Source organism: Pyxicephalus adspersus, chromosome 4 (genome assembly GCF_032062135.1).
Source record: "Pyxicephalus adspersus chromosome 4, UCB_Pads_2.0, whole genome shotgun sequence".
In the NCBI taxonomy this organism is placed as follows: Eukaryota; Metazoa; Chordata; class Amphibia; order Anura; family Pyxicephalidae; genus Pyxicephalus; species Pyxicephalus adspersus.
Window position 1 is genome coordinate 61,613,627 of NC_092861.1, and position 25,176 is coordinate 61,638,802.

A 25,176-nucleotide genomic window follows, 5' to 3' on the forward strand; every position below is an offset into this window, starting at 1 on the left:
ATATATGTTTGTGCCTAGCTCCATCTAATGCTGTAGTAAATGAACTCAGTAAGAAAAATTAAGGTTATACAAGTAGTGAAGGAATTTTTTTTATAAACAGAGAGTGTTCCAGCTGGAAAGGAAACCATGGATGTAAGATGACATTTACAACTATATTTTTGAGACAATGGACCTGATTTATTAAAGCTCTCTAAGACTGGTGAGGACTCACTTTCAGCAGTGAACATGGGTGATATAGGTTCACTGATAAAAGTCTATCTTCTCCACTCTTGGAGAGCTTTATTAAATCTGGGCCAATGTCAGTTCAATAAAAAGCATTGAAAAAGCAAAAACCAGCCTTTCTAAACTTTTTTTTAACATGGAAGAACCCATGACATATCTTAGGTCTTAAGGAAACCCTGCTATAATTAGTAAGTGGGAAGAATACCTCCTACATTGCAGGCCAGTGAGAAGAATGTCACTCTTACAGAAGACCTAGGAGGCAAACAAATGGTCATTGCTCAACAAACCCCCAGCAACCTCTGGAGGACGCCGGGTTGTGGAAACACTGCTCCAGAGTATTATAGCACTAAATTCTAAATAATGGCCAAAGCAACCAACTCCACATACAGCTATTGGAATTACAAGTAGAATTACATCCCTGCTTCATACCAGGTGCTATACTGAATTCACAAATACTTGTTATAGAAGCCATTTATCTTTTCCAAATGGACATTTTCAAAATAGTTGTCCAAAATTGGAAGTGAGCACACATCTGTGTGTATCAGCTAAATCAGCTATAAATGCATTCTAGTGTTTAATATCTAGAAATAATAATAACTCTGGATTTGATACAAGAGATGTGTGCCAGCCACTTATTCAACTGTAAATCAATAATTCAATCCAAACCAATCTGTTGGAATAATTCTACATACCCTAAAACTTTTTACTGATCTATGAAAATATTGAATATTGATTGATCTTAGTATTCTGTTTCTCTTGATTTGATCATGATCATTGTATATCAGTAATATATGGCAGCAATACAATTCAGCTTTTTGTTTGACAAAGCATTCCTAAATCTATTTTTAAATAAATGTAGTAAGTAGCAACATTTTATTTAGTATCAACTGTAGTCCGGGTACCCCAGTGCTACATAACGAAAGCAGAGAAAAAAAGGTCTTTTCCATGCCAGTCAAGGCTGTTAGGTGTACAAAAGTTGTGTACATATCAGAAAAGACCAGAATACAAAACTTTGGCATATTTGTGTTTTCATAGTTTGCTTACAACCTGAGTAAAATGGATCTGTTAGCCATATATGTGTATGAACATTTGTTGCTTTATGTGACACAACAATCTAATATTGGTCTGATACATGACAGTCACTCTTCCCCCAAAAGATTTTATAAATCAGTGAGCTGACTTACACTAAAAAAGTGTTTTATCTTCCACCATTCTACCTAATATGAATCAAGAGTGATAGAAAAGATAATGTACCCTATAAAAGTCAATGTATAACTGGTGGCCAAGAAAAGTTTAATTTAGATAAGAGAAACAGTATCTTTCTTTTCAAGAAAAAGAAGAGACAAAAAATCGGGTTTTCCTAATGACCAAAGTAGTATATTTTTTTGTGTTATTGTTCACATCCATATACAAAACAAAATGATACACAGTGAAAATATTTCATTGCATAATAAAAAGAAACACGGTACCCCAAATGTAATTTGTTGCTAATGTATGTTTTATTTACAATTTTATCTGGATATACTTAACCTGATACAATTCTATTACATGGTGTTTATATATGTCTGTATATGTTGATACAATTATGTTACACTGTGTTTATACATGTTTCTAAATCCATTAGGTTACTAGTTGATCTTAATGCACATTTCCTGTAATATTCCCCTCGTTGTCAGGTCCTGTATCAGCTTTCCGGGACCAAGTGTCGGTACCCCCGGTGCTAACACCCCACTATAGCAGGGTCTTCGGCTGGTGGGGTGTATATGCTTACCCCCATATGTAGACAGCATGCATGCTGTCAAAACACAACCCCGTGCGTGTCGGCTCCAAGAATCTGCAGCCTAAAGGGCGGGGTTGAGCTAGTTAGTGTACCGGGAGGTGACTGACATCCTACACTCCTAAACACAAGACGTATCTATTTGCATTATCTTATGCAGAAGGAGTTACGTACCCCGCACATGCATTGCTGATAGCTTAGACCAGGGGTCGGCAAACTCCGGCCTTTAGGGCAGATACGGCCTAGCGGGTAGCGGATTGGGCCTAAAGCCGGCCCACAACCTGCGGCTCCGGAGCTGCGGGTTGTTGGCGGAATGGCCAGGGGGCGTTAGGAACTACCGGAGCTCCGGTGCCACCTCCTTGCTGTTGCTTCCCCTATTAACCATGGACGGCATTCATACTTCCCCCGGCGCAGTATGCAATGCATACGGAGAAGAAGGATTTCACTTCAGGGGGCGTTCCCTGGTGGGGGGCTGGGCCATTAGGGCGGGAATCAGAGTCCCGCCCACCCCAGAAACGGCCTATTGGCCATGAAAGTTTGCCGCCCCTGGTTTAGACACTCCCCATTTGAAATAAAAAGTGGAACTGTCTGTTTGACAGTTCCGCTTCTATTGAGTTTTCTAATGCTGCAAGTCATCCTTGCCAACAAATCCAACCACGCTATTGTTTCATAGAAACTGGTAAGCATCTTTCCTGATTCATTTTGTAAATTTTTCACCACCAACGAATCAAAATTACCAGGACCTTAACCCTTTGATACCAATTAAGCGTATTATAAGTATTAGTACAACGTTTTTCTTTTTACTTGGTTAGATATATTGAATTGACAAGTATCAATCTGTCACTTATTCTGTTTAAACACTTCCATGATTTAAGTAAGTAAGTCATTTTAAAGTTTATGTGCAAGCATGTGTATATGCATGCATGCATTTATACATATATAAAGAGCACATATGTGTGTGGAATACTTATGAACGCACATGTGTGCAAATATTTATTGATCCTAATAAATTATACTATTGAATTATACACTTCTTCACAGACCATTCCTGGAAAAAAAAAAAGTTTCTACATACAGTAAGAACCTTTTTCCCATATCACTAAGTAAGTGTATTGATGGTTTTTGTTCCTTACCTTGTAATATTTATAAACAAGCCCATAAATATGTATTATAACCAGATTATATCAATATACCTTATATATATAGTTACCTTATAGTTACCTTATGGTTATGGTTATATATAGTTACCTTACGGTTACCATGTATACCCCTGAGGAAGCCAGTCTAGGAGTCAGGTACTCAGGTACTGTAACCATTAAAATATACTCATTTACTACTACCTGATATTTCAGAACATACACTACTTTATGCAATCATGATGTATGTCATACAGAGAAGTATCTGTCTAGGCATTTAAACCCCCCCCCTAGAGAGTACAGGGTACTGTGTTTCTTTATGTCATGTGATGAAATACTTTCACTGTGCATCATTTTGTTTTGTATATGGATGTGAAAATCAATAACACAAAAAATATACTACTAATGTGGCCAATAAGAAAACCCTACTTTTTGTCTCTTCTTTTTCTTTAAAAGAAAAATACTGTTTCTCTTATCTTCCACCATTCTATCTAAATCTAAAATAATGTTTCTATTTATTATGTATACACAGTAGAAAATCTAAATAAAAGCAAAGCTAACCTTTACAAAAATAGTGAGCAAGCACATTTTTTATTGCAGAAGTGATAGGAGATGTCCTCTTTTGAAGTATAGTTCTGCTTTAAACAATACCTTACAAAGGTACACAGGAAAAACATCAGGATGCACAACATGAATCTTTCACAAGCTCCAGACTATATTGATCTTAGATAAACCAAGTCAATTACAAAACCAGCGCACACAGACACGATTTACGCCCTAGTGAAGCTTAATTGTAAAACAATAAAGAAAATTTTGAGCATGACAAGGATTCACAGTTTGTGGTCCGTTGTTTTATCTGTATCTGGATGGACCCACAGTCAAGCCTGCACCCGTTTCTGGTTTCAAAGCTGCCTGCCACAGACAGTGGGTTGGTTATTTTTTGTCACCATCTTAGACAGGTTACTCGGTAGTATTAGCTAATATTGACAAAGAGGCAAATACTAAATCCATTTATTTAAAGTATATGTAAACTCAATCTCTAAAACCTTATATAAGTTTTAGTGTGTTAATGTAATTTCAAAACAATTTTTAACAACTTTCATTAAAATTATATCTGGTGTTCTTGGCATAAAGGTTCTTGTCTGGCCACCTAAAGGGTAACAATACTTTGTGCATGTCTTCTAATAATTCCCTGATTGTTACATGCATCGGGAACTACTATTTCAACACACATAACACAGGCTTTGTCTATATTGTTACCACAACCAATCCACTCAAAAAAATGACATGTAGCCATTGTTGAGGTACATACATGTAGACAGGAAGTTGCTAAAAAGAGGCTGCAAATGGATGCAAATAGTAAACAGAAGTACCGTATTTTCCGGCGTATAAGACGACTTTTTAACCCCGAAAAATATGTGCCAAAGTCGGGGGTCGTCTTATACGCCGGGTACCGGTACTTACCTGCAGCTTGCTTCACGTCCGGCATCCCTGCGAGTCCTCCTTCACGTCCCGCGTCCTGTGCAGCTTGCGCGAGTCCTCCTGTGCAGCAACGCGAACCTGCACAGGAGGACGTGAGCCTGGATTGGCTCTCCAGTGGAGAGCCTGGATTGGCTCTCCAGTGGAGAGCCTGGATTGGCTCTCCACTAGAACACGCCCATTCATTAAAGGAACAGGCCCATTCATTACTTAGAACTAGTACTGTACTGTTCCTTCTGCCTCTCAGTTCTCGCACAATAGCGAAATCTGACAGGCAGAAGGAACAGTACAATATTGGGCGTATAACACGACCCCCAACTGATTGGTTAGAGTGGGGGGTCGTCTTATACGCCCAGTCGCCTTATACGCCGGAAAATACAGTATTTTTTTTTTTCTTAAAACAAGGAAATATTATACACGTTAGCAATAGCATAATGCCATAGCAAACAAAATTACTAATTTTAACTTTACCACTATTAAGTATGGGTAATCCAATTATATATTATATTTGTGTAGTTACGATTTGTACTATTTACTGGTTTATATTGGACGTTCAGCTTTATGCACCACAAACATGAGAACATCTGCTCTGTGTTACTTAATATAATAATAGAATCTAAAAGGTTGAAATAACTCTGTAGAATATAATGGATTGAAGTGCTGAGTTTCCTTTCCTTTGACAACTCTTAAAAAGCAATTTTAAAGTATTTGCAGTTTTATAACAACTAATTCCATCCTTACAGCAGTATAATCTTGATTATTGCTACATAGCTGCTGGACATAAAATACTCCTGTCTAGGCACTCTTAAATCACTGGCCATGTAGGAATATATACAGTCGCTCTAGCTACTGATGTCTTTATCTTACCTTACTTATCACTGGCAGTGACTATGAGACCTATTGCATGGGTTAGGGGGAGGTGTGAGGAAAAATATCCAAAGTAGGAAATGTTCATTAAGCAATTATATCAATTGAATCATTCTTGTAGATGCTTCTATACATTGACAGATGGATGATTAGGACTGACTTGATAAAACCTAATTAGGTTAATTGATGTATATTTAGTTTAAAAGACCATATACTGTATATCCATATTGTTATAAATCGGTACATATATCATTCTTACACCCAAATATAAAGAAACCCCAGACTCACTATACTTACAAATAAATGGAAAATGACAAGAAGATTAAAAAGAAATTGATATGAAATACATTGATTTCCCTACTTAGTTTGTTTGATTTTGTGTTCCTCTTTCCAAAGCAACTGCAGAACCAATCCTTTTTGCCAATATTTACAATGTTTAAAAAAAAAAAAGAGAGAGAAAGAAGAAAGAAGGCTTTTTTGAGGCAGCTATGTGTTAAATTTATATACAAATACATTTTATTGAATTCATTATATAGTTTTAAAACATTTAATAATAAACATACATATATTGTATAAAATCCATTACAAAGGTTGTACAAGTCCAAAAAAATCCCACTTCTTTTAGTAGGTTTGGGAAAAGGTGGTAAATGGTAATTCAATCCCGACGCGTTTCACCCCCAAACCACACAATATATGTTTCAGAGAGTTAATTAGGAAATATATAAAATTAAAAAAACAAAGAGAGCACATCACTAGCACACCTCCACATCCACAATCCCCTTGTTGGATTGAATTACCATCACCACCTTTTCCTAAACCTACTAAAAGAAGTGGGATTTTTTTGTTTTTGTTATAACCTTTATAATTGATTTTATACAATATATGTATGTTTATTATTATATGTTTTTAACGAAATAATGAATTCAATAAAATGTATTTTTATATAAGTTTAACACATCGGTGCCTCAAAAGAGCCTCCTTTCTTCTTTCTCTCTCTTTTTAAAAATATTATGGCTTTGGTAAATACTCGGCACCATACTGTCTCCTGAGAGATTGTATTATAACGTTCCCTAGTGTATTTCCTCCCCCCCGTTATTTACGTCATACCCCCCCCCCTTTCTTCCTCTTTCCCCCTTTCCATTCCCTCTTTCCTTCCTCTATTCTTTTTCTTATTTTTTGAACAATTATTACAATGTATCACTATAACTTAACTTTTTGTAAGTTAACTTACAAAAAAAAAAAATCCTTTTAATTAAACAGCAATTTCATACAAGTGTCCAGTTCAATAAACAACAATTGTGTTTTCAATTTTCAACTGGGTGACATTCTCCTTGAAAATATGGTTTTTAAATTTACAAAAGCTGAATTGAGAATCAAGTGGAGTTTAGAAAATGATTAATAGGCAAAATTAGTAGGCTTCCTATGCTAAGCCATATACCATTAACGAAAAGGTGAATTTCCTTTTTTGCAAAGTGCCAGGTCATTTAAAGTAATTAGCTATGGAACCTGGTTGTGAATTTACTAATGGAAAATTCTATGAAAATGTGCTGGACTGCAAAAGCTCCATGACCCTTGAAAATCAATTCAGCTTAAGGGCAAAATTGCCTTTTAATCGAATAAAAAGAGGATAACTGGAACATGGAGGGGTGGGCGGGGAACCTGTCATTCTGACCTCTATTCAAAAAAAAAAAATGGACTTTTCTTCAAACTCAGAATAATATGGCTTTTTCTTCGATAAGTTTCTGCAATGGAGTTAAATGTATCTATCCTCATTAAGGCTTTGTTTACAAATTATGCAAACCCTGACAGACCCTGACACAGGAGGTATGATGGAACTCATTTCTGAGTTATTAATGAATCATGCTAAACACTTGTTGTAACAACACATGGATGAAACACGTCTTCTGCTTTAGATGTAGTCATACTATAAAAAAATAGTATGACTACATCTAAAGCTCACAGTGATAAATAGTATTAGGATAACTAAACCAAAACAAAGAGAAAGCAATATGTCTGGATTTATTTCAAATTTTGCAAAAATCTGTACTTCCAAACAAAGTGGAACATTCACATGAAATTCAGGGAGGAGGTTATTGAAGAAGGAGGCAGGCAATGTCCCTTCTGCAATAACTGTACTTACCTGCATGTTAACTACCCAGCTGTCAGATTTTTCTTAACTCTGCATGCTGGGAATGAAAAAATTCCCACACACAGCCCATCAAGATGGCTACAGATTGTTGTTTTTGAAGTAAAGAGGAGGGAAGGTGGTGGTGTCCTGCAATAGAACCAGGATAGGTGAGTAGTTGGAGGGTTAGTTTCTTCAAACATAATCATATTAAACACACCCACCGGCTATTCGAATGTGACCAGCATAAGCAGTACAGGCCAATGTGCTTTTAAGGACAGACCCTGTTAAAAAGAATTGGATGGGTCCCTGAAAGTTTGAAACATTTTTAAAAAAACATAAAACAAATCCAAGCCTTTTGGAATTTGCTGCACAGTATCAGTCTCCATTAACCAGGATAATGTACTTTAAAGAATATCTTGTACTTTTACAGGGCTGCCATCGCAGAGTCCATATCTGTAGACCAATTTCTTCCGCTTACACCAAGGTCTAGAAAAGAATGTTTCAGCAGCTTGCTCCTAATAAAGAGGACAGCCATATGTTTAGTATAACTGAATGTTTTTTCCCCAGAAAACAAGTAGTGCAAATCTCCCCTTTAATGCTAAACCTTTTCCCCAGTGCTTTTCACACTAATATTGATAGCAATGTCCATATAACTGCAAATACTTTTTACTTTAGTAACTATGTGGTGGTTTTAAGGGACAGAGAAATACATATATTGTAACATAGGAACAATTTAGTGATATTGACCTACGTAGTATTTTTTTACACATGTTCATGGCCACATTAAATTGGCTTACAAGTTACATTCAGACTACCAGCTGTTGCAAGGAACAGGACATCACTATCTTTGAAGATTTCTTTAAAAAACAGCCCATGTCTTTCTTCATACTTTAGGTCCTCCAGATTGGATTAGTGGATTCTTGTTTTTACCAAATATCAACTTTAATACTACTATAATACTACTATCTTAAGAACAAACACAGAGTCCTTTAATGAAAAATCCAGGCCTGAACAACATAAACCTTAAAGATTAGAGAACCTGTCTGATCTTCAGTGATATCAACTACAATATATACTTTATATAAAAACATGCTGAATGGGTTTCTCTAATGCTCCAACATGGAGGCCCACAAGTAAATGACTCCTGTTGGAAAGTACCAAATGCACACACCGTATTACTATATCTATATTCCTATATTTTTTAAGTATTCTATCTTTTGGAGGAGTAGCTTATTATTTAAATGAGTCAGGCATAAAGCTGTCAGGTGAAGATTTGATTAGACCAACATATTTAAATAACATGGTTTAGCTCCCAGTCTTTTTTTTAGGCCTAATGTAGAGGACAACATGAAAGTAATTCTATAATATGGCAAATTTTGGGAGTTCTTCTATTCTAATTGCAGATACATAGTTGTGAATATTATAAATAGCACATAGAGCTTGTTCAGACCTCCTGTAAAAAATACAAAACAAAGGCCTTACCATTTCTGGATGCCTACGATACACAGCTAGGCATCCAGGATTGTTTTCCTGCACAAAAGTCTGTTTATTGCAGGCATTGGCAAACAATAATATGGACATTTGCATTTGCCCGTAAAAGCTTTTTTGAAAGGCAAGTTAAAAAAAAGCCACTAAGCATTAAAAAATAAATGCCTGTACAAGCTTTTGAAAGCATTTTAAATACATCCTATTCAGGTCTATTGAGGAGGTGAGCAACTCCTGGAAACTGCATTGAAATACTATCACCTACTGTGCTACCACCACCTATTTGGTCCATTGACAGCTGTTTTTTTTTTTCAAGTGTTTTTGAGTGAAACAACTGCTAAAACCACCAGGTCAGAACAAGCCCTTACATTTGGCCTAGGTTTTGTATAAGATGCCAAATGTTATAGGTAAAATGTAAAATAGAGCATCAGTGAATAATTGAGATATATTATTGAACAACCACACTTATCCAAATGGAATCAGTCTGTATATAGATGTCTAAACAGGTGTATGTAGAAAACACCTAGCCATAGCTCAGCCTATATATAAATAAATATATATATATATATATATATATATATATAGTGCTTGTAGCAACCACTTTATTCTAATAAGAAATGATTTTCCTGCCACCACAAATGCATTCTGTTTATGACATAGTTTAAAGCATTCAGTTACAAAGGTTGAATGATAAGCATATTATTCATAGGGAAATGGTCCATAATGACACAGTTTGCTTCAAGAATCTGAAAAAAACATTGGGAACCAGCTTGTACTATTTACTCTGCATGAAGCCAGAATTGCAAACAAAACAGAAAGGGCAACACTAATAGTTTAATATATGCCTATACTGTTGTTTGCCATGTAAATCGCTCCTTCTGGTCAATGGCCATGAGCAATGGGGAAATGCTTTAACCATGCTAATATTTGAAGCTGCATTTAAACCTATTTTATCTATGTTGTTCTTTATCAGACACAGATTTACACCACCCACAAACAACATGTTAATAAGTTGTCAGTACTACCACACATCTTTGTCATCAAGTTTTAGTCTCACTCCAGCCAAAATATGCTATGTGTTTTGCTACAGTATGGAACAGTTAAACACCCAGGGATGAATATTTTTTTAAATCTCTCTCTCTCACACACACATACACAGTCTTCTACACATTACAGTTGTTTTTAGTAGTAGTAATGAAAGTAAATGAATACTAATAATGGGCTGAACAAAACTAAACACAGTAAATATATTCTTGATCTAAATGTATTTTATATATAAAGAAGTTAGTAATGAAAATAAACTTGAACATTTATTAGTAGTACAGCAGCAAAAAACAAAACAACAACAATGACATGGCAATATACAGGCACGCGTAACAAAATGCGGACAAAAAAAGAACAATTGTAACATTTAGGTCTTATTTTAAAGAAGGGGGATCAGATAAAAGATTGCCACCACTGCATGCTTGTCTTTTTTCTGCTCTATTTATAACAAGATTTATTAAAGAGCAATCAGTTTATTTAGAGGTCATCATTGATAGAATGTGGTAAACTAATTAATACCACTATTCACTACTTAAAAAATGCAGCAGTCGTAGTACCATTGCTGTGAAACACTAACCATAGTCCCTATATGAAGGTCAAAGAATGTATGATTCCTAGATAATTCATGAATTGACAATCATTCATAAAAGTGGTGATCATGACTGCAGTGGTTGAACTTGATAGAATTAGGTCATTTATTTACATAACTGACTATGTAACTATGACTGCTGTTGGCTACTTCATGTTTAGGCCATTGGTGGAATTTCTGCATAGCTGAGCTTCTTCCTAACCTTTTCCCCCCTTATAATCCTGCTGAGCATATAGTTGTGAGTACCAACCCCCAAACAGTGAAATTGGAGTGAGTTCTACTGCTTACCTATAAGGTTTATTATCTAAACGGATGGTGCCAGTGTAGCAGGTTGATATAAATCATCTCCAATTTTTGGGAGTTTAGAAGTATGAACCTTTGAGAGGTATAACTTGAGTGCATTTAACAGTCTAACAGATCCAGTGAGTGATGCACATTTAGATTCACATATTGGATGCTTTTGTTCTTATGACATTTTTCTTTATATTGTGGTTTCTTTTTTTCACCTTTTATATATATTTTTAAATAGTGTCACTATTTTTAACAAGTTCTGAGGATTGATATACTTTTGGTAGGCTGCTGATGTTATATGATTATTGCAAAGTTTTTCTAATTTGAAACAGATCATGTTAGCTGCTTGCTATTTTTATGATTTGATGAACACAATTAGTTCCATTATTTCTACTGCAGTCATGCAACAAAAAATAAATATGTAAAACACTCTCTGAGCAAAACTATTCTTTCCCCATCAAATCCCATCTTCCTGGGTAAAACCCCCAACCAACAAACCCCCTCTACATGGCACACCAGTTTTAATTCAGTAAACTTATCAGACCTCCTGTTTCCTGGTAGACACGTGATGTGGGACATCATACAAGGAGTCTAAAAGAGCTTCCCTTGACTCTAAGGGTAGTACTGTAAAGCTGAGGGTAATGAGGCCAAGTGCATCCAACAAGGTTGCAGTTTTAAAAATTCTTAAGCATGGCTGCACTTGGTCATGGTACTGCTCACCCCATAAGTTCATATGCAAGTATTCTATCATTTGTAGTAGTTGTTGCTACTGTATATTTTGGTATTTTCCCTACTTTTATGGAGATTTATTTTTGCTTAATTTTTTGACTCTGTGCTATAAAGAGATTTTAGGAAATAGAGAGTTTGAAAAGTTTATTAAACATTGTAACTGTAATATTGTGTACTTTTAAAGTGCGAAGCTTGAAACACTTTGTGAATATATTGTATACTTATAAAGTACTTATTAAGTATTGTTTACCTGTGCACATATTCATTGAGGAACATGGTTAACAAAATTCATTTTACATGGGGTTCTATATAATTTTCTGTTTGATTACACTGGTCAACAACAATTTTCTTGCCAAACAGATTAAAGTCATTTTAGGTTATGTTTGATGCACAGATTCCAAATATGATATTGGTTTTGCTAGATTGGCTCTAGTTTTTGAAATAATGACCTCAATAACCTCATAAAAAACTAATGAAACATGAAAATTAAGCAAAATTAAACTAGATATGCCTATGTATACAAAACTAAATTGTTTAAATACTTAATGTCAATATATTTTTATATTCAGTATATTTACAGAACTAATCACAAAGACGTAATTGGAAAAACTCTGTTTGTATGATTTCCTTTTATGCTCATGATTAAGACAAGCACATTGAAGGCTCCAGCAATAGTCTGCCATCATGTGTCTATCCCATCTGCCCTAATACTTTTCTTCCATCGTCTTTATATCTTGATGGAACCTTTCCCCTTGATCCTCGCTGAAATCGCCAAGGTTTTCCTGGAAGTTTTTTCAAACGGCTATGGAGATAGTGTACCTTTATGTTCATAGTAGCACCCAAATATTTAAGCAAGGTTTGTACCATTTCTTTATAGTTTTGTGCTGTTCTGTGAGTTTCTCCATTGAGAGTTCAGTTCCCATGGTCACTGGGCTGATAAGTGACACGATTGGAGGCACGTGAGCTGTGATTGCAGGCGAACTCCAGATGAACCCTCAATGGAGTTTCCCCATTAATAGTTCCTTTGAGTTCAGTTCCCACGGTCACCAGGCTGATAAGAAGGTAATTAAAAATTTGGCTCGCTCATCCCTATTCTTGACAACCATGACATAGCTGTGCCTAGCAGAAGCTTCAGTATCAGTCATGTAACTTGTGAAATTTGAATCATTTATGAGTTTACGAATCTGATGTCCATCAAAGTTTCCTGCTTTTAATTTTTCAGTACTCAATCCAGGGAAGAATCTACAAATGTATTTGAAGCAATCACCGTCCTTGTTCAGAGCTCTAACAAATTGCTTCATTAATCCTAACTTTGTGTGTAGAAAAATGATGTAAAAAAAGAAAATGTATGAATAAAACAAAGGCAAATGAAAGTTTCATGAAAATAATGCTACATTTAATATATAAAATGCAAAAGATTGGTGTAAATAAAGATTGATAATATTATGCTGTGTTAACATTTGTTGGTAAAATTGTATATTCCGATTCCTGTATCACAAGAACTAGAGCAAATTCAATGAAACTGATGTCAATTCTGGATTCAGCAGAACTGAAATACACTTAAAATATTGAAAAATCCTTGACAAGTGAAAATTTTTAGGGGAGCATTATCTAGTGGTCACTACAATTTCTTTTTTTTTCAAGAAATGGTACATAACAATAACAAAAAATACTAAATAAAAGGGGAGAAACTTAAATAACACACAAAGAATATATACAAGAAAAAATGTTTGTTCCCAAAGTTCTGGTTCAAAAACAGTAAAATAAACAATTTTTCAAGATTCTGTATACAAGAATGTTCACATATATCAATAACATAATCACTGCCATTTCAACAAATAAACAAATGTCAGGTTCACTGCTTAATAAATATATCCCTTATTCTTTAAAAGTTTCGAACACCACTGACCTAATTGCACAACAAGCTGAGTAAAGACATATGCATGGGCTAATAAAATTACTCAGGATTTGGGCATGGTTTTTGAAGCACCTCGATTTAAAGAAAACAAAAGACAATAAAGTGCTTTATCTTCCCTGGCGGTATACTCAGGATAGAATTTTCAGGGAGGGTAAAACTCCTACCTTGTTCCCAGTTCCAGTGGTGTCCTCCAGTGGTGCCTGCGGTGTCTTCCAGCGATGTCCGGCCTCTTCTTCGCCTGCTGATGCCAGCCGGGTATCTGTGCAAACTGGTGATTTTTAGATGTAAAAGTGGTACATTTAAAAATCCTCTTAATTTTAAATTTCCCACCTGGTCCCACCTACCTGCCTGCATGGTCCTGCCCTCCAGACATGCAGTCGCAAGCAGATGCCCGGCCGGCATCTGCATCCCCAGCGTGTCAATGTTGGGGACGCGAGTGTAGGGGAAGCAGATGCCGGCCAGGCATCTGCATGCGACTGCGTGTCTGGAGGGCAGGACCATGCAGGCAGGTAGGTGGGACCAGGTGGGAAATTTAAAATTAAGAGGATTTTTAAATGTACCACTTTTACATCAAAAAATCCTCTTTAATATTACCGCCAGGGGGGTTAAAGTGTACGTTTACAGTAAATTAAGTCTGATGGGCTCTTTATTTTTTATTGTCCTACAAAATTTTAAAATCCTACCAAAAAGATTTATCCGTTTTGACCCACTGCTGGAATATCTATAGATGAATCTAGCAGGCAAGGAATTTGCATGACCATTATTTCTTATTATAAGACAGGTGATGTGAGTTCACATTTAAGAAAAACACAAAATTTAGAAAGATAAAAACTTATAAATGAATGAATAAGTATGTTATTAATGACTTCTTGGTGATGAAAACAATATTTATCCAAATCTAAAACCAGTGATGATGCCATGATTTTTGTTATTTCCTTGCTCAGTATTTAATATAGGTAAAATGTTCACAACATAAATAATGCATACAGAATCTGCACAATTGTAACCCTATAAACATAAAAAACACATACAAGACCAACAGCTCAACAGGGTACAATAAGGTCAATGCTTGCAAAAGTGACTCAAAAGCTTACAGAGGCAGCCGATGTGCTTTACTGTCAATGTCACATGGAAGCTGCAGGAAATAATAAGATATTTTCATGCATAAAGCATGATATAGATGACAAGGTGACAGCATAATGGTGTCATTGTATAAATCCTTTGGAAAACTACAGCTTCATATGAAAATATTTGGTATACTTTGGAAAAGAAGGTCAGAAAAATAAAAAGGTGAAAATAAAATTAAAGGTGAAATGTAATATATAAATTGCTACATGCTTCATGAAAGTCAGGCCATAACACACATTGTTTATAAGCATTCACTATTTTCTGATATTTTGTAATTTGCATGGAATTTATTACAGGGTTTTCTTTGGAATGTTTGTTTTTGGCAACATGCAATTTATGTTGTTGCATTAACACAAAAATAACACATTGTTTTTTGCAGGTCGTTGCCACCAGTAGGCCAAGTAAATATCGATATGGACAAGACAAAAACATGAAAACTGTTGAAAAGAAGATGAAATATAAAGTGGATAAAGGTAATACATTGCTAAATATGTAGTATGTAATAGATATATCCTAATATGCTTGATTAGAACATTTATCAACTCTGTCACCTGATCAAAAGTTTTATTTACATTTCTAAACACTTAGGCTAGGTACACACAGGTGCAATGGTTCTCGGCCGATAATCAGCTCATGGCTGATATCGGACGAGATTCTTACATGTGTACAGGGCTCGTCCTCCATCGTCCAAACAACTGTCTTGACTCTCCACACGATCGTAATGGAAGTGAAGGGGGAGAGAAGGAAGCAGGAAGCCCCTTTGTCCTTCTCCCCCTCCCCTCTCCGTAGAGCTGAAGGGCGCTGTATGTACAGAACTCGTTCGTGCATCGTTCAGTCATTAGTTGTTGCAAAGGATTGTGAAAGATCCTTTCCAACGACAATTACTGCACATGTGTACATAGCCTTATTCTTGGAAAGTAGACAAGCTCCTGAGTTGGGTTAATCTGCTTTATATCATATATGAATAAAAGAAGTTGTGTGGACAGTATAGCTCGCTGCCCATTTGTCAATTATTTTATCAAAATAATGATAACTATTCAAGGAAAAAAATACCTTGTTTCCTTTTTCTTTTCCTCAGATTTGCTTTATTTGTAGGTGCTAGTGTAGTCATAAATGCCTGTTTAGTTGCATAGCCTGTATACTTGGTATGTAGGTCTACAGAACAGATACTCTAACATCAACATTAGACATAGCACTCCCTGACACCGATCATCTGTTTACCTTTCTTCTTATTATAAACTTAGTTTGGTACAGAGGGGAAGAGGAAAAGCAAGAGAGGAAAGGTGAGGGGGTAAAAGGGGATAGAAGAGAGAGAAAGAGGAAAAAAGAAGGACAGAGAGATAGAGGGTAGAAAGAGATGGGAGAATTAGAGGGAGTAGGAGAGAGAGAAAGAGAGAGGAGGGAGCTAGAGAGAATGGAAGAGATAGAGAGAGAGGGGAGAAAGAGAGAGTGAAAGAAAGAGAGAGAGAGGGAAAGGGGGAAACGGAGAGTGAGAAAGTGAACAAGAGAGGAAGAGAGAGAAACTGAATCAGCTATGATCATCTGAAGACACCGGAACAGGAGGCGCTCTGTCAGATCCTATAAGCTGCTCTGGTAGGTATGGCAGCTCCCAGATGAAGGAGATTGAGCACTGTACCTTTTAGTACAGTGCAATTGGAAGGTCTGAGATTGACTTCTAGTGGCCATGTTGCCCTAGGCCATAGCCTGGGTAAACTTTTTTTTTAAATCTGGCCCTGGGTCTGTTTTAGAGGCCTGTCATTAAAGTGTAACTAAACTCAACATTTTTTACTTTATTTAGAAGGGTAGACAACCCTTCTATATACAGTAAAAGGGTTTTTGTTTTTAGTGAAACACCCTTTGCACCCTAAAGCACCGCCCCTTTAAGTTTTGATTGCATCCCGAAAGGCTCTGGCTGCTCCTTCTTCGCATGCCCTAATCTCTTGATTAGTGCATGCACAGAAGGGGTATTTTTCCTCCTAGGGGAAGAGATGTCAATCTCACATATGTGCCGGGACGAAGAGAAATCCCAGGATAAGGTTTAGATTTTAGTTTAGTTCTGCTTTAAGATCTGAATGAGGGTTTCGTATAGAGGTCTGCACTGAGGATTCTAGACTTGAGGTCTGCACTGAGGGTCTGATATTAAAGTCTTCACTGGCGATCTGTCCCTAAGGTTTGCATGAGGAGTCTATCACTATGGTCTGCATTGGGGTCTGGTATAGAGGTCTAGTTATTGAAAAAAATTGAATTTTGTCGCTAATATTTTCTTCCAGGAAAAATAGCATTAAAGTCTTTGGCCACTAACTTTTCAAAACTAATTTGGGAAACATGCCCCAAAGGCATGCCACAAAAGCAAAAAAAACAATGTTGCCATTTTTCCATTATTTATTGTTAAAATATAGTCAGGAATAAACAACTAGGACCTTAGACCTAAATTTGTAAGCTAATTGCAAAGCCCCTCAAAATAGTATTGACACTAATATTGCTGGGGTTAGTGAGACCTCTGTCACATATGCCCCAAAAAAAAACAAAACATGTTTTTATGGCAAAAAGGGTAATGGGCATTAAAATTGTAAGCATTATCATCCCAATGCTTCCAAATACAATAGGTATTTGTCACAAGTAAATGATATGCATCCTTGAAATGTGAAACTGCCACTGGTTTACAAATACCACTCAGGAAAAACATATTGGGCCTAATTATTAAAACTCACCAAGACTAGAGAAGATAAAGTAGATTGAAAACATTCGCTAAAAAATTGCAAATGATTTTAAGAAATCCATTCCAGGTTTACTGGATCACCCAGGTTTCACCCATGATAGTCTATATTCCCCAGTCTTGGAGAGCTTTAACCTCCTGAGCGGTTCATTTCTGTCCGTTTTTTTATATCTAAAAGCGGTACATTGTTTTTCATGAAAATTTATTTTACAGTATAATATATTAGTAGGAGTATATTAAAGTTTGAAACACAAAATCATGTCAAAAGATTAAACGGAATAAATAAATAAATAAAAAAAATATTATACTCATACTAATATATTATGCTGTAAAATAAATGTTCGGAAAAAACAATGTACCACTTTTACACATATTAATCCACTGTATTGCATTCAATACAGTTATTTTGTATTAAATGCAATACAAATAGATTTGAATTTCCTGTCTCCCCCCCCCCCCCGAACGGAACGTCTGCACGCACTGACATCACCGGGTGCAGAGAACGCCGGCCAGAGGAAGAAAGAAGATGCAACGGATGATGGAGGATGCCCGCAGATTGGGTAAGCACTTTATCTATTATAATTTTCCATAGGTTTACCACTGGGGAGGTTAAAAGATCAGGCCAATAGTATTGAATTGGTCAGAGAACACAGTTGCAGCTTCAAAGAAATCACTGAATGGTTGTAAGATGTCTTAAAGACTGTGCAGAGCTCAACCTAATTTTCAAACCAGACTCTTTCTCAAGTATTGAACCTGGCTGACCAGGAATAGGAGGGAGGGGCAACAAACATGTGAGCCCCACCCTTCCTGGTCATACCATGCCCACAAAATATGTCTAGCAATTTACTGTCACAAACAACTTTGTTGTTTTCTACCTGAAAAAAAAAATCCCCTTAGTAAGTAGAGTCTGTTGTCTGTGACTGAGTTCTGCACTAGGGGTCTATTAGTAAATTTAAACTAAAGGGTCTGTCATTCAGGTCTGCACTAGGGGTCTGTTACTGCAGGGTCTATGGCTGAGGTCTGCACTGGGGGTCTATCAGTAAAATTTAAACTAAAGGGTCTGTCATGAAGGACTGCACTGGGGGTCTGTTACTGAGGGGGTCTGTGACTGAGGTGTGCACTAGGGGTCTATCAGTAAATTTAAACTAAAGGGCTAGTCGTGCAGATCTGCACTGGGGGTCTGTAACTGAGGGGTCTTTGACTGAGGTCTCCATTTGGGGTATATCAGTAAATTTAAACTAAAGGGTCTGTCATGAAGGTCTGCACTGGGGGTCTGTTACTGAAGACTGCATTGTCACTGAAGTTGGTACTGAGGGGTCTGTCATTTAGAGGTTTATCATCAGGTCTGCACTAGGGTTTGGTCACTGAGGGGGTCTGTTACACTGGTCATCAAGGACTGCAGCAAATGTGCTTAGTAGATACTATGCATAGACTCAAAATCTTTTTGAGTACAATTGCTAGTATTTATCAACACCCAGTGTTTGTGGCATGTGCTGCATTATTCCTCTGTAAAGCTGTTCCTATTCATGAAAGGCACAAGTGTGGAGATATAATTGAACAGAGGTGTTATTATTTTTTACAGGGGCAGTCCAGCTGAACCAAACTAACAGAGGCTCAGTAAATTCTGTTATCACATAGATTTCATCACTCATACAAATAGCTCCTATTTAACATACAGCACTGCGTAATATGTTGGTGCTATATAAATACTGGTTATTATTAATATTAATAATAGCCTGCATACTTGTAAAAGAAAGGTGATCTATTCTGTATGTATATTTATGATCCTCATTGATTCTCCTCACAAAGGCAAATCTGTCATTATTATTTATCACAACCTGTAAGATGTTTTAATCAACATTTTTTTAAATAGTATGTATGTATCTTGGTTTTGTAAAAAAATGTTGTAAAGGCCATGTGGTTGCTATGGTAATTCCCATTTATTTTCTTTTATTCACAGAATAAAACTAAAACAAGCATATGATTCTTCATGCAACACCCCAAATGCCTCTTATTTATGTGGTCATGAACCAAGTTGTGACAATAATTTTCCTATAAGCCAACAGTTCAAACACTTTTGGCATACATTTTAGGTCCCAAGAACACTGAAGCCCCACTTCCTAAAAACCTTTTTCAGAACAGAAACACAGCATATCATTTGGTCCCCACCAGAAGGTCAATCAACTAAGCTTTAGTTAGCCACAGTTTATTTAGTTCCTTGTACGGGGTCTGTCTATTAAATAAAGACTGATATAATAGGCCTGATTTATTAAAGCTCTCCAAAGCTGGAGAGGATATACTTTTAGTATCAGTGAGGGTGGGTGATACAGCAAATATTGAAAGGATTTCCTAAAAGTCATTTGCTATTTGTTAGCAAATGTTTTAAATTCTAGACCAGATCAATTCCAGGTTTGCTGCATATGCCAGCTTCACTGATGAATGTGCATACATTGATGCAAAACGTGCATCAATTTCATTTTAGGAAAAAGTCACAGCTCTCACTGCTTTGTTTAAGATATAGAAACATAGCCTGATTTTTTAATAGACAGACCTCATACTTATATAGCACCTTTACATTTTGCAGTGCTTTAAATAGTCCATTGTCATATGACTTACTGTCCTTCAGAAGGGCTCATAATCTAATATCCCTAGCAGTCATATGTCATTCACACAATCTAAGGCCAATTTTTAGAGGAATCTAATTAACCTAACTGCATGTGTTTGGGGTGTGGGAAGAAAACTGAAGTGCCCCGAGGAAACCCATGCAAACATGAAAGAACATAAAAACGTCCTGCAGAGAGTGTCCTGGCCAAGATTCAAACCCGGGACCCATTGCTTTAATGCCCAAAATTGCATTGTTAAGTTGCATATAATAAATAACAAAAAAAACTCAAAATGAAATTAATTTAGGCAAAAACATAAGACCTAAAATACATGAATAAATTATTAGGTAGAAATATTTTTTGTTTTACCAGAATATAGCTTCTTCTCGTGTGAGCTCATGACATTTGATTTTGTCTCTGCATTACTTGCTGAATGGCCACACAGCATTTGATCTTAGCCAAAAGGCAGAGAAGTGATTGTATCGAAAACCTATGTCTACTGCACACCACTCACTTCACAAACTAAGCCATGCAGTATATTCAATCACCTTATTATATAATGCCTCTCAATTTGCTTTTTCTTCTACTCTCTCTATCTCTTTTTTTGCCCACCCTATTTCCAACTGATACCCACTGTGGTAATGTCATCTTTCACACACTTCATTTTGCCATTTTTTTGTCCACCATGTCTATTTTATCATTCAGCCCTTCTATCCTCATCAGCGTCTGCAAACTCTATCCACATTTTATTTTGTTTACTTCATCTTTAACTATATTCTGTCTACACCAAATGCTGACAACCTTTTCCTTGTAAATGTCCAAAAGCTCTATCTCCACCTTGCTCCAACTTCTACTTACAACATTTACTCCACCTTGCTCCAATTTCTATCCAGAATGTCTGTTCCAATTTGCTCTCCATTCAAAGTGCCTGATTTATAAAATTTCTTCAAGGCTGGAGTAAAATGCACAGCAATGTGCTTATGGGCATCGTGAAATCTCTGCCTGCATTAATTATCAATATGTGTGAATGATATTTCTGTTGGAGAATGGATAATAGATAATGGAGACTATAATTTCTTCATATAAAGTCTACTGGTCCGCAGCAGAAACTCAGAATAGTGTTTTTGTATCTAATGCAAGCATGTAAGTGTGCATTCAACTTGAACAAATGCGCATCATTCTGTCTACTTAATTTTCTGTTCACTGATTTCTAAACACTGTTCTTTGGCTTGATCTACCTAATTAATTTTTAATATAGTTTGTTCTAAACTTACCCTAAACATATACCCACCGTCTGTGCTCAACTGTTAACCTGCATGTGGAGTGTGGGTAGTGGATATGAACCATGAGGCTCCCATGCATGGTAACAGAACAGCAGTATTCAAGTATGATAATCCCAACAAGTGGCAGACTGCTTTTTCGTTCTGGCGTTAGCATTATTTATTTTTATACCCATAGCTCCTTTTCTGGCTATTGTCTCTTATGGCCCCTATCCATAATGACACAATTTCAAACAATATATTACTTTGGATATTTTTCTATATGCATATAAGGTAAAATAAATATAATGTGTTTAAATTTTTTTTTATTTTTTATTTGTTTGTCAGGGTTCATCAAATAAAGAAATAGTATACCTAAAAAAGCTTATGTGTGCCATAAAGCTGACTGCAGAGGAAGCCAAAAATAAACTTTTACTGCTAGTAAAAAGTAAAGCTATTTTACTAATAGTGAACACAGACTTAAAACATTCTGCTATTTACATGCTGTATTGCTGTGGTGTTACTTTATTACATTGCACAAGCTCAAGGCATGTGTTTACTGGAAAAAGACTGCATGTCGAATCTTATTACTTATCACCAGCCAGTCTTAGGTAATATGAGATTGTCTGCTGGAAACAAACCTTCATACTGACTTAAACTTGCAATGATGATTATTTGTAGACAAGTCAGTCTCCTACGATTTTACAATAACCTTAGTATTTTTGTAAGCCTTACATTTGAATGTTGAATGGTATTACAAAACTGCAGGATTAAGCTGATTCTAAACCCCTAAACCTAATATATTAAAAATGATACATACTGTATAAGGTTAGCACTCCTTATATATACAGTGTATTAATAATAATATTCACCCTTGGCGAGCCAATAGGGTATTTCAAACCGCAAGACCAAAATACAAAAATTTAATACATTTTAGCATGAAAAACTTTAGTTGTAGTGGCTGCATTAGTTTTTTTCTGGCTTTTTTCAATTGGTGATCCTGCTAGTAACACACCAATCCTGTTCTAAACAGCACTCACAGTACTGTATCCATAGAGGAGAAGCATTGCTACCCTAGGCTGCTCTCTTGATTTGGAGTACAAGGAGGGGGAAGGATAAGCTGTTAGGCATAAAGGAAACAGAAATATGTTTTTGCCCATAGAAGCATACAAGTCTTCTTGGATATTTTTATGTTTTAGGAGAAATTATTGACTAGGTTTTCATGGCATAGCTCATGCCCCCTGAATTCGATTTTTTTGGTCTGCATTTTCATGCATGACAGGAGGCATGGAAATGCCAATGTGAATTTTGTAAAACGTCATTTTGTTGTTACATTGAAGCCATCAGAGGTAAAAAAAAGAGCCTACTGTGTACTAAATGTGAGCTAACCAAAGTTAGGTCTGAATCTAAACAAAGTAAACCCCTTCATTAGGCTAAATGATATTTATAGATTTTTTTTAATAGTACAGCTTTCTTTGAATAACTGTTATGGCTAATTTTACTTAATATACAATAATATTAAAATACAGTGAGTGTTCTCAATCACTGATCTGTTAACTCTTATTGTAATTTTTTCCAGGCTAACCTGAAAGCAAAGAAGCAAAGAACAAACTGACAAAATATATTTATGGAAAAGTAAATTGAAAAGGACTGCAATGTATCTATAAACATATGCTAAAACCAGTACTACAAACTAAAATACACAATTCTAAATAATAGACCCTAACAAAAATTTTGGAAAACATGAAATAATAAATATGCTTGAAAATATATTGCTTAGTAAATTGATATTGTATAGCTAAATTGGTTAATAATATTAAGACACAGTAGAATTTATGTATATATGTGAATGTGAATATGCTCAACGTATGCTTTTATTGAATTCACTTCAGGGGATAATAAATGGAGTAAGCACATTATGAAATATAGATTAAATGGAGCAAGAACTCCACTGAATCCTATGAAAAAAGTAATCAGAGATAAGTAAAGTAGATTGCCTGGATGAAGCATTGGTCAGGATCAGAAAGAATAGCTAGTACCCTAAAATATTGCATGATTGCATTGGTGAGTCAATCCACTTACACCGCTGGTGACATAGGTAATTTGTGTACTTGTGATGAAGGACCCTGGCAAATTTAGTTTTAGATTTTGAGGAAGAGTGAAAAAATGGCTGAGATTTCCAATTAATAGAATTATCAAGGAAACAAGGAGGCTAGAAGAAAACTAAGGGTTTCCTGGGAGAAATCTAGCCCTGTAACCCTTTTCAAGTTTGTTGATAATGAGGTTTTTTTTTTATTGCAAAGAAAAAGTTACATGAATAGAAAATTGTAGGTATCTGATTACTATTGATATATATATGGTATACTTATCAACAATCTTGACATTTTTATTCAATTTAAGCACCAAATAATACAAATGTTATCATCCTAATTATGTTATATGCAAAATAAATAATTTAATACAAATAAATTTACAATGATTTATGACCTGCAAATTATAACTTTAAATGGATGCAAGTAAGTACATACTTGTAAAGTAATATACAGTGTAGAATCACCAATTTATTAGGGTTTATACAATGGACATTTTAGATGGTAAGTAATCAACAGGTATTGGCATTATGGAGATTTCACAAGGCTGACATCACAGATGAACACTGCTTGGTAGCTGGATATAGAATTTTTTTTTCCAACTGGGTAGTGCAGTACTTGTGATTGATGATGGCCTATCTGAGACCATTAAAGAAGTTAGAATGGAAAAATCACTAGAATGTAAATTTTTTTGTTGTGGTCTTATTTAGTATGTAGGATTATATGTTAGCAAGCACCGAAAAGATGAACATACTTTTTTTCTGACTTACTCTAGTTCACATAGTCCAATGGAAAATGCAAATCTACCCAGATGTTACATCCAAATCCCAACTTCTAGATGATGTAGATGTGTACTATTCACATCTTTAAAGTATGTGCAGATACTTTTGAATTTATTCTAATGCACCATGTGGTATAAGTAATTATTAGGCAGACTAATATAATTTACGAGTTGGATGAATCAATAGTTTCATAACATTTTTCTTCTTTCCTGGTATTAAAAAATGCATTAAAAAATGAAGGAAGCCCCGTCTCTTCTGTCTTTATCGCCACATCATTTGCAAGGACAGTTTTTTTTTCCTATTTACCACAGGCTATATCACCCCATCTCACACAAGTTTGAGTGATGTAGGCAGAAGCAGGAGGACGAGGAAAGAAGATGACGGTGCCCAGCGCCATGATGAAGGGGGATGGCCAGACAGCGTGGGACCAATCCCTCTGCAGGGATCTGTAGAAGTAAAGGTGAGTGGGAGGTTAAGTTTAGTTCTGCTTATGCTTATCTATGCTAATGCATAGATAGCCTAGACCATACCGTCCCTGGCTATGACATACTTTGAATGATTCTCATGTCTTTGTGAAAGGCAGCGTCTATTGTGTTAAGGTAAATGACCCTTCAAAATATGCTCTCCTCTTAAAAATCAAACAAATAATCAGTTGGTAAGAGTAAATTATCAGCAATGTTTGTAAGAAAGTATGGAGCCTGGCTGTATGAGTTCTGGAAAAGTACCCAGAATCAGTTCTGTTAAAATATCTAATGTCTACAGAGATCTAAAAAGCAACTGAAATCCTTAATTGACCACTGCATGCAGGAGTGTAATAAAATTTAATTTAGGCCAAATGCCTTATTCATAATGTATAGCACATTCTCACCTTCCTATTCCTATAATGGACAAACTAAAAACATTAAAAGAATACTAATCATTACAAAAATTTGC

At 35.8% G+C, this 25,176-nt stretch overlaps 1 protein-coding gene across 2 annotated transcripts in view; it reads left to right on the forward strand.

Annotated features, from left to right (window-relative positions):
• MYOM2 (myomesin 2) overlaps positions 1–24,640 on the forward strand; it is a 141,306-nt gene extending 116,666 nt beyond the window's left edge. Inside the window, exons 39-40 of one of the 2 annotated variants that reach the window (XM_072408424.1) lie at positions 15,173–15,266; positions 19,470–24,640. In XM_072408424.1, the coding sequence (XP_072264525.1) occupies positions 15,173–15,266; positions 19,470–19,474 (99 nt within the window). In that variant the 3' untranslated portion in view covers positions 19,475–24,640. The remainder of the gene's footprint in view (positions 1–15,172; positions 15,267–19,469) is intronic. The other variant, XM_072408423.1, reaches the window with a different exon arrangement.
• Positions 24,641–25,176: the final 536 nt, after the last annotated feature.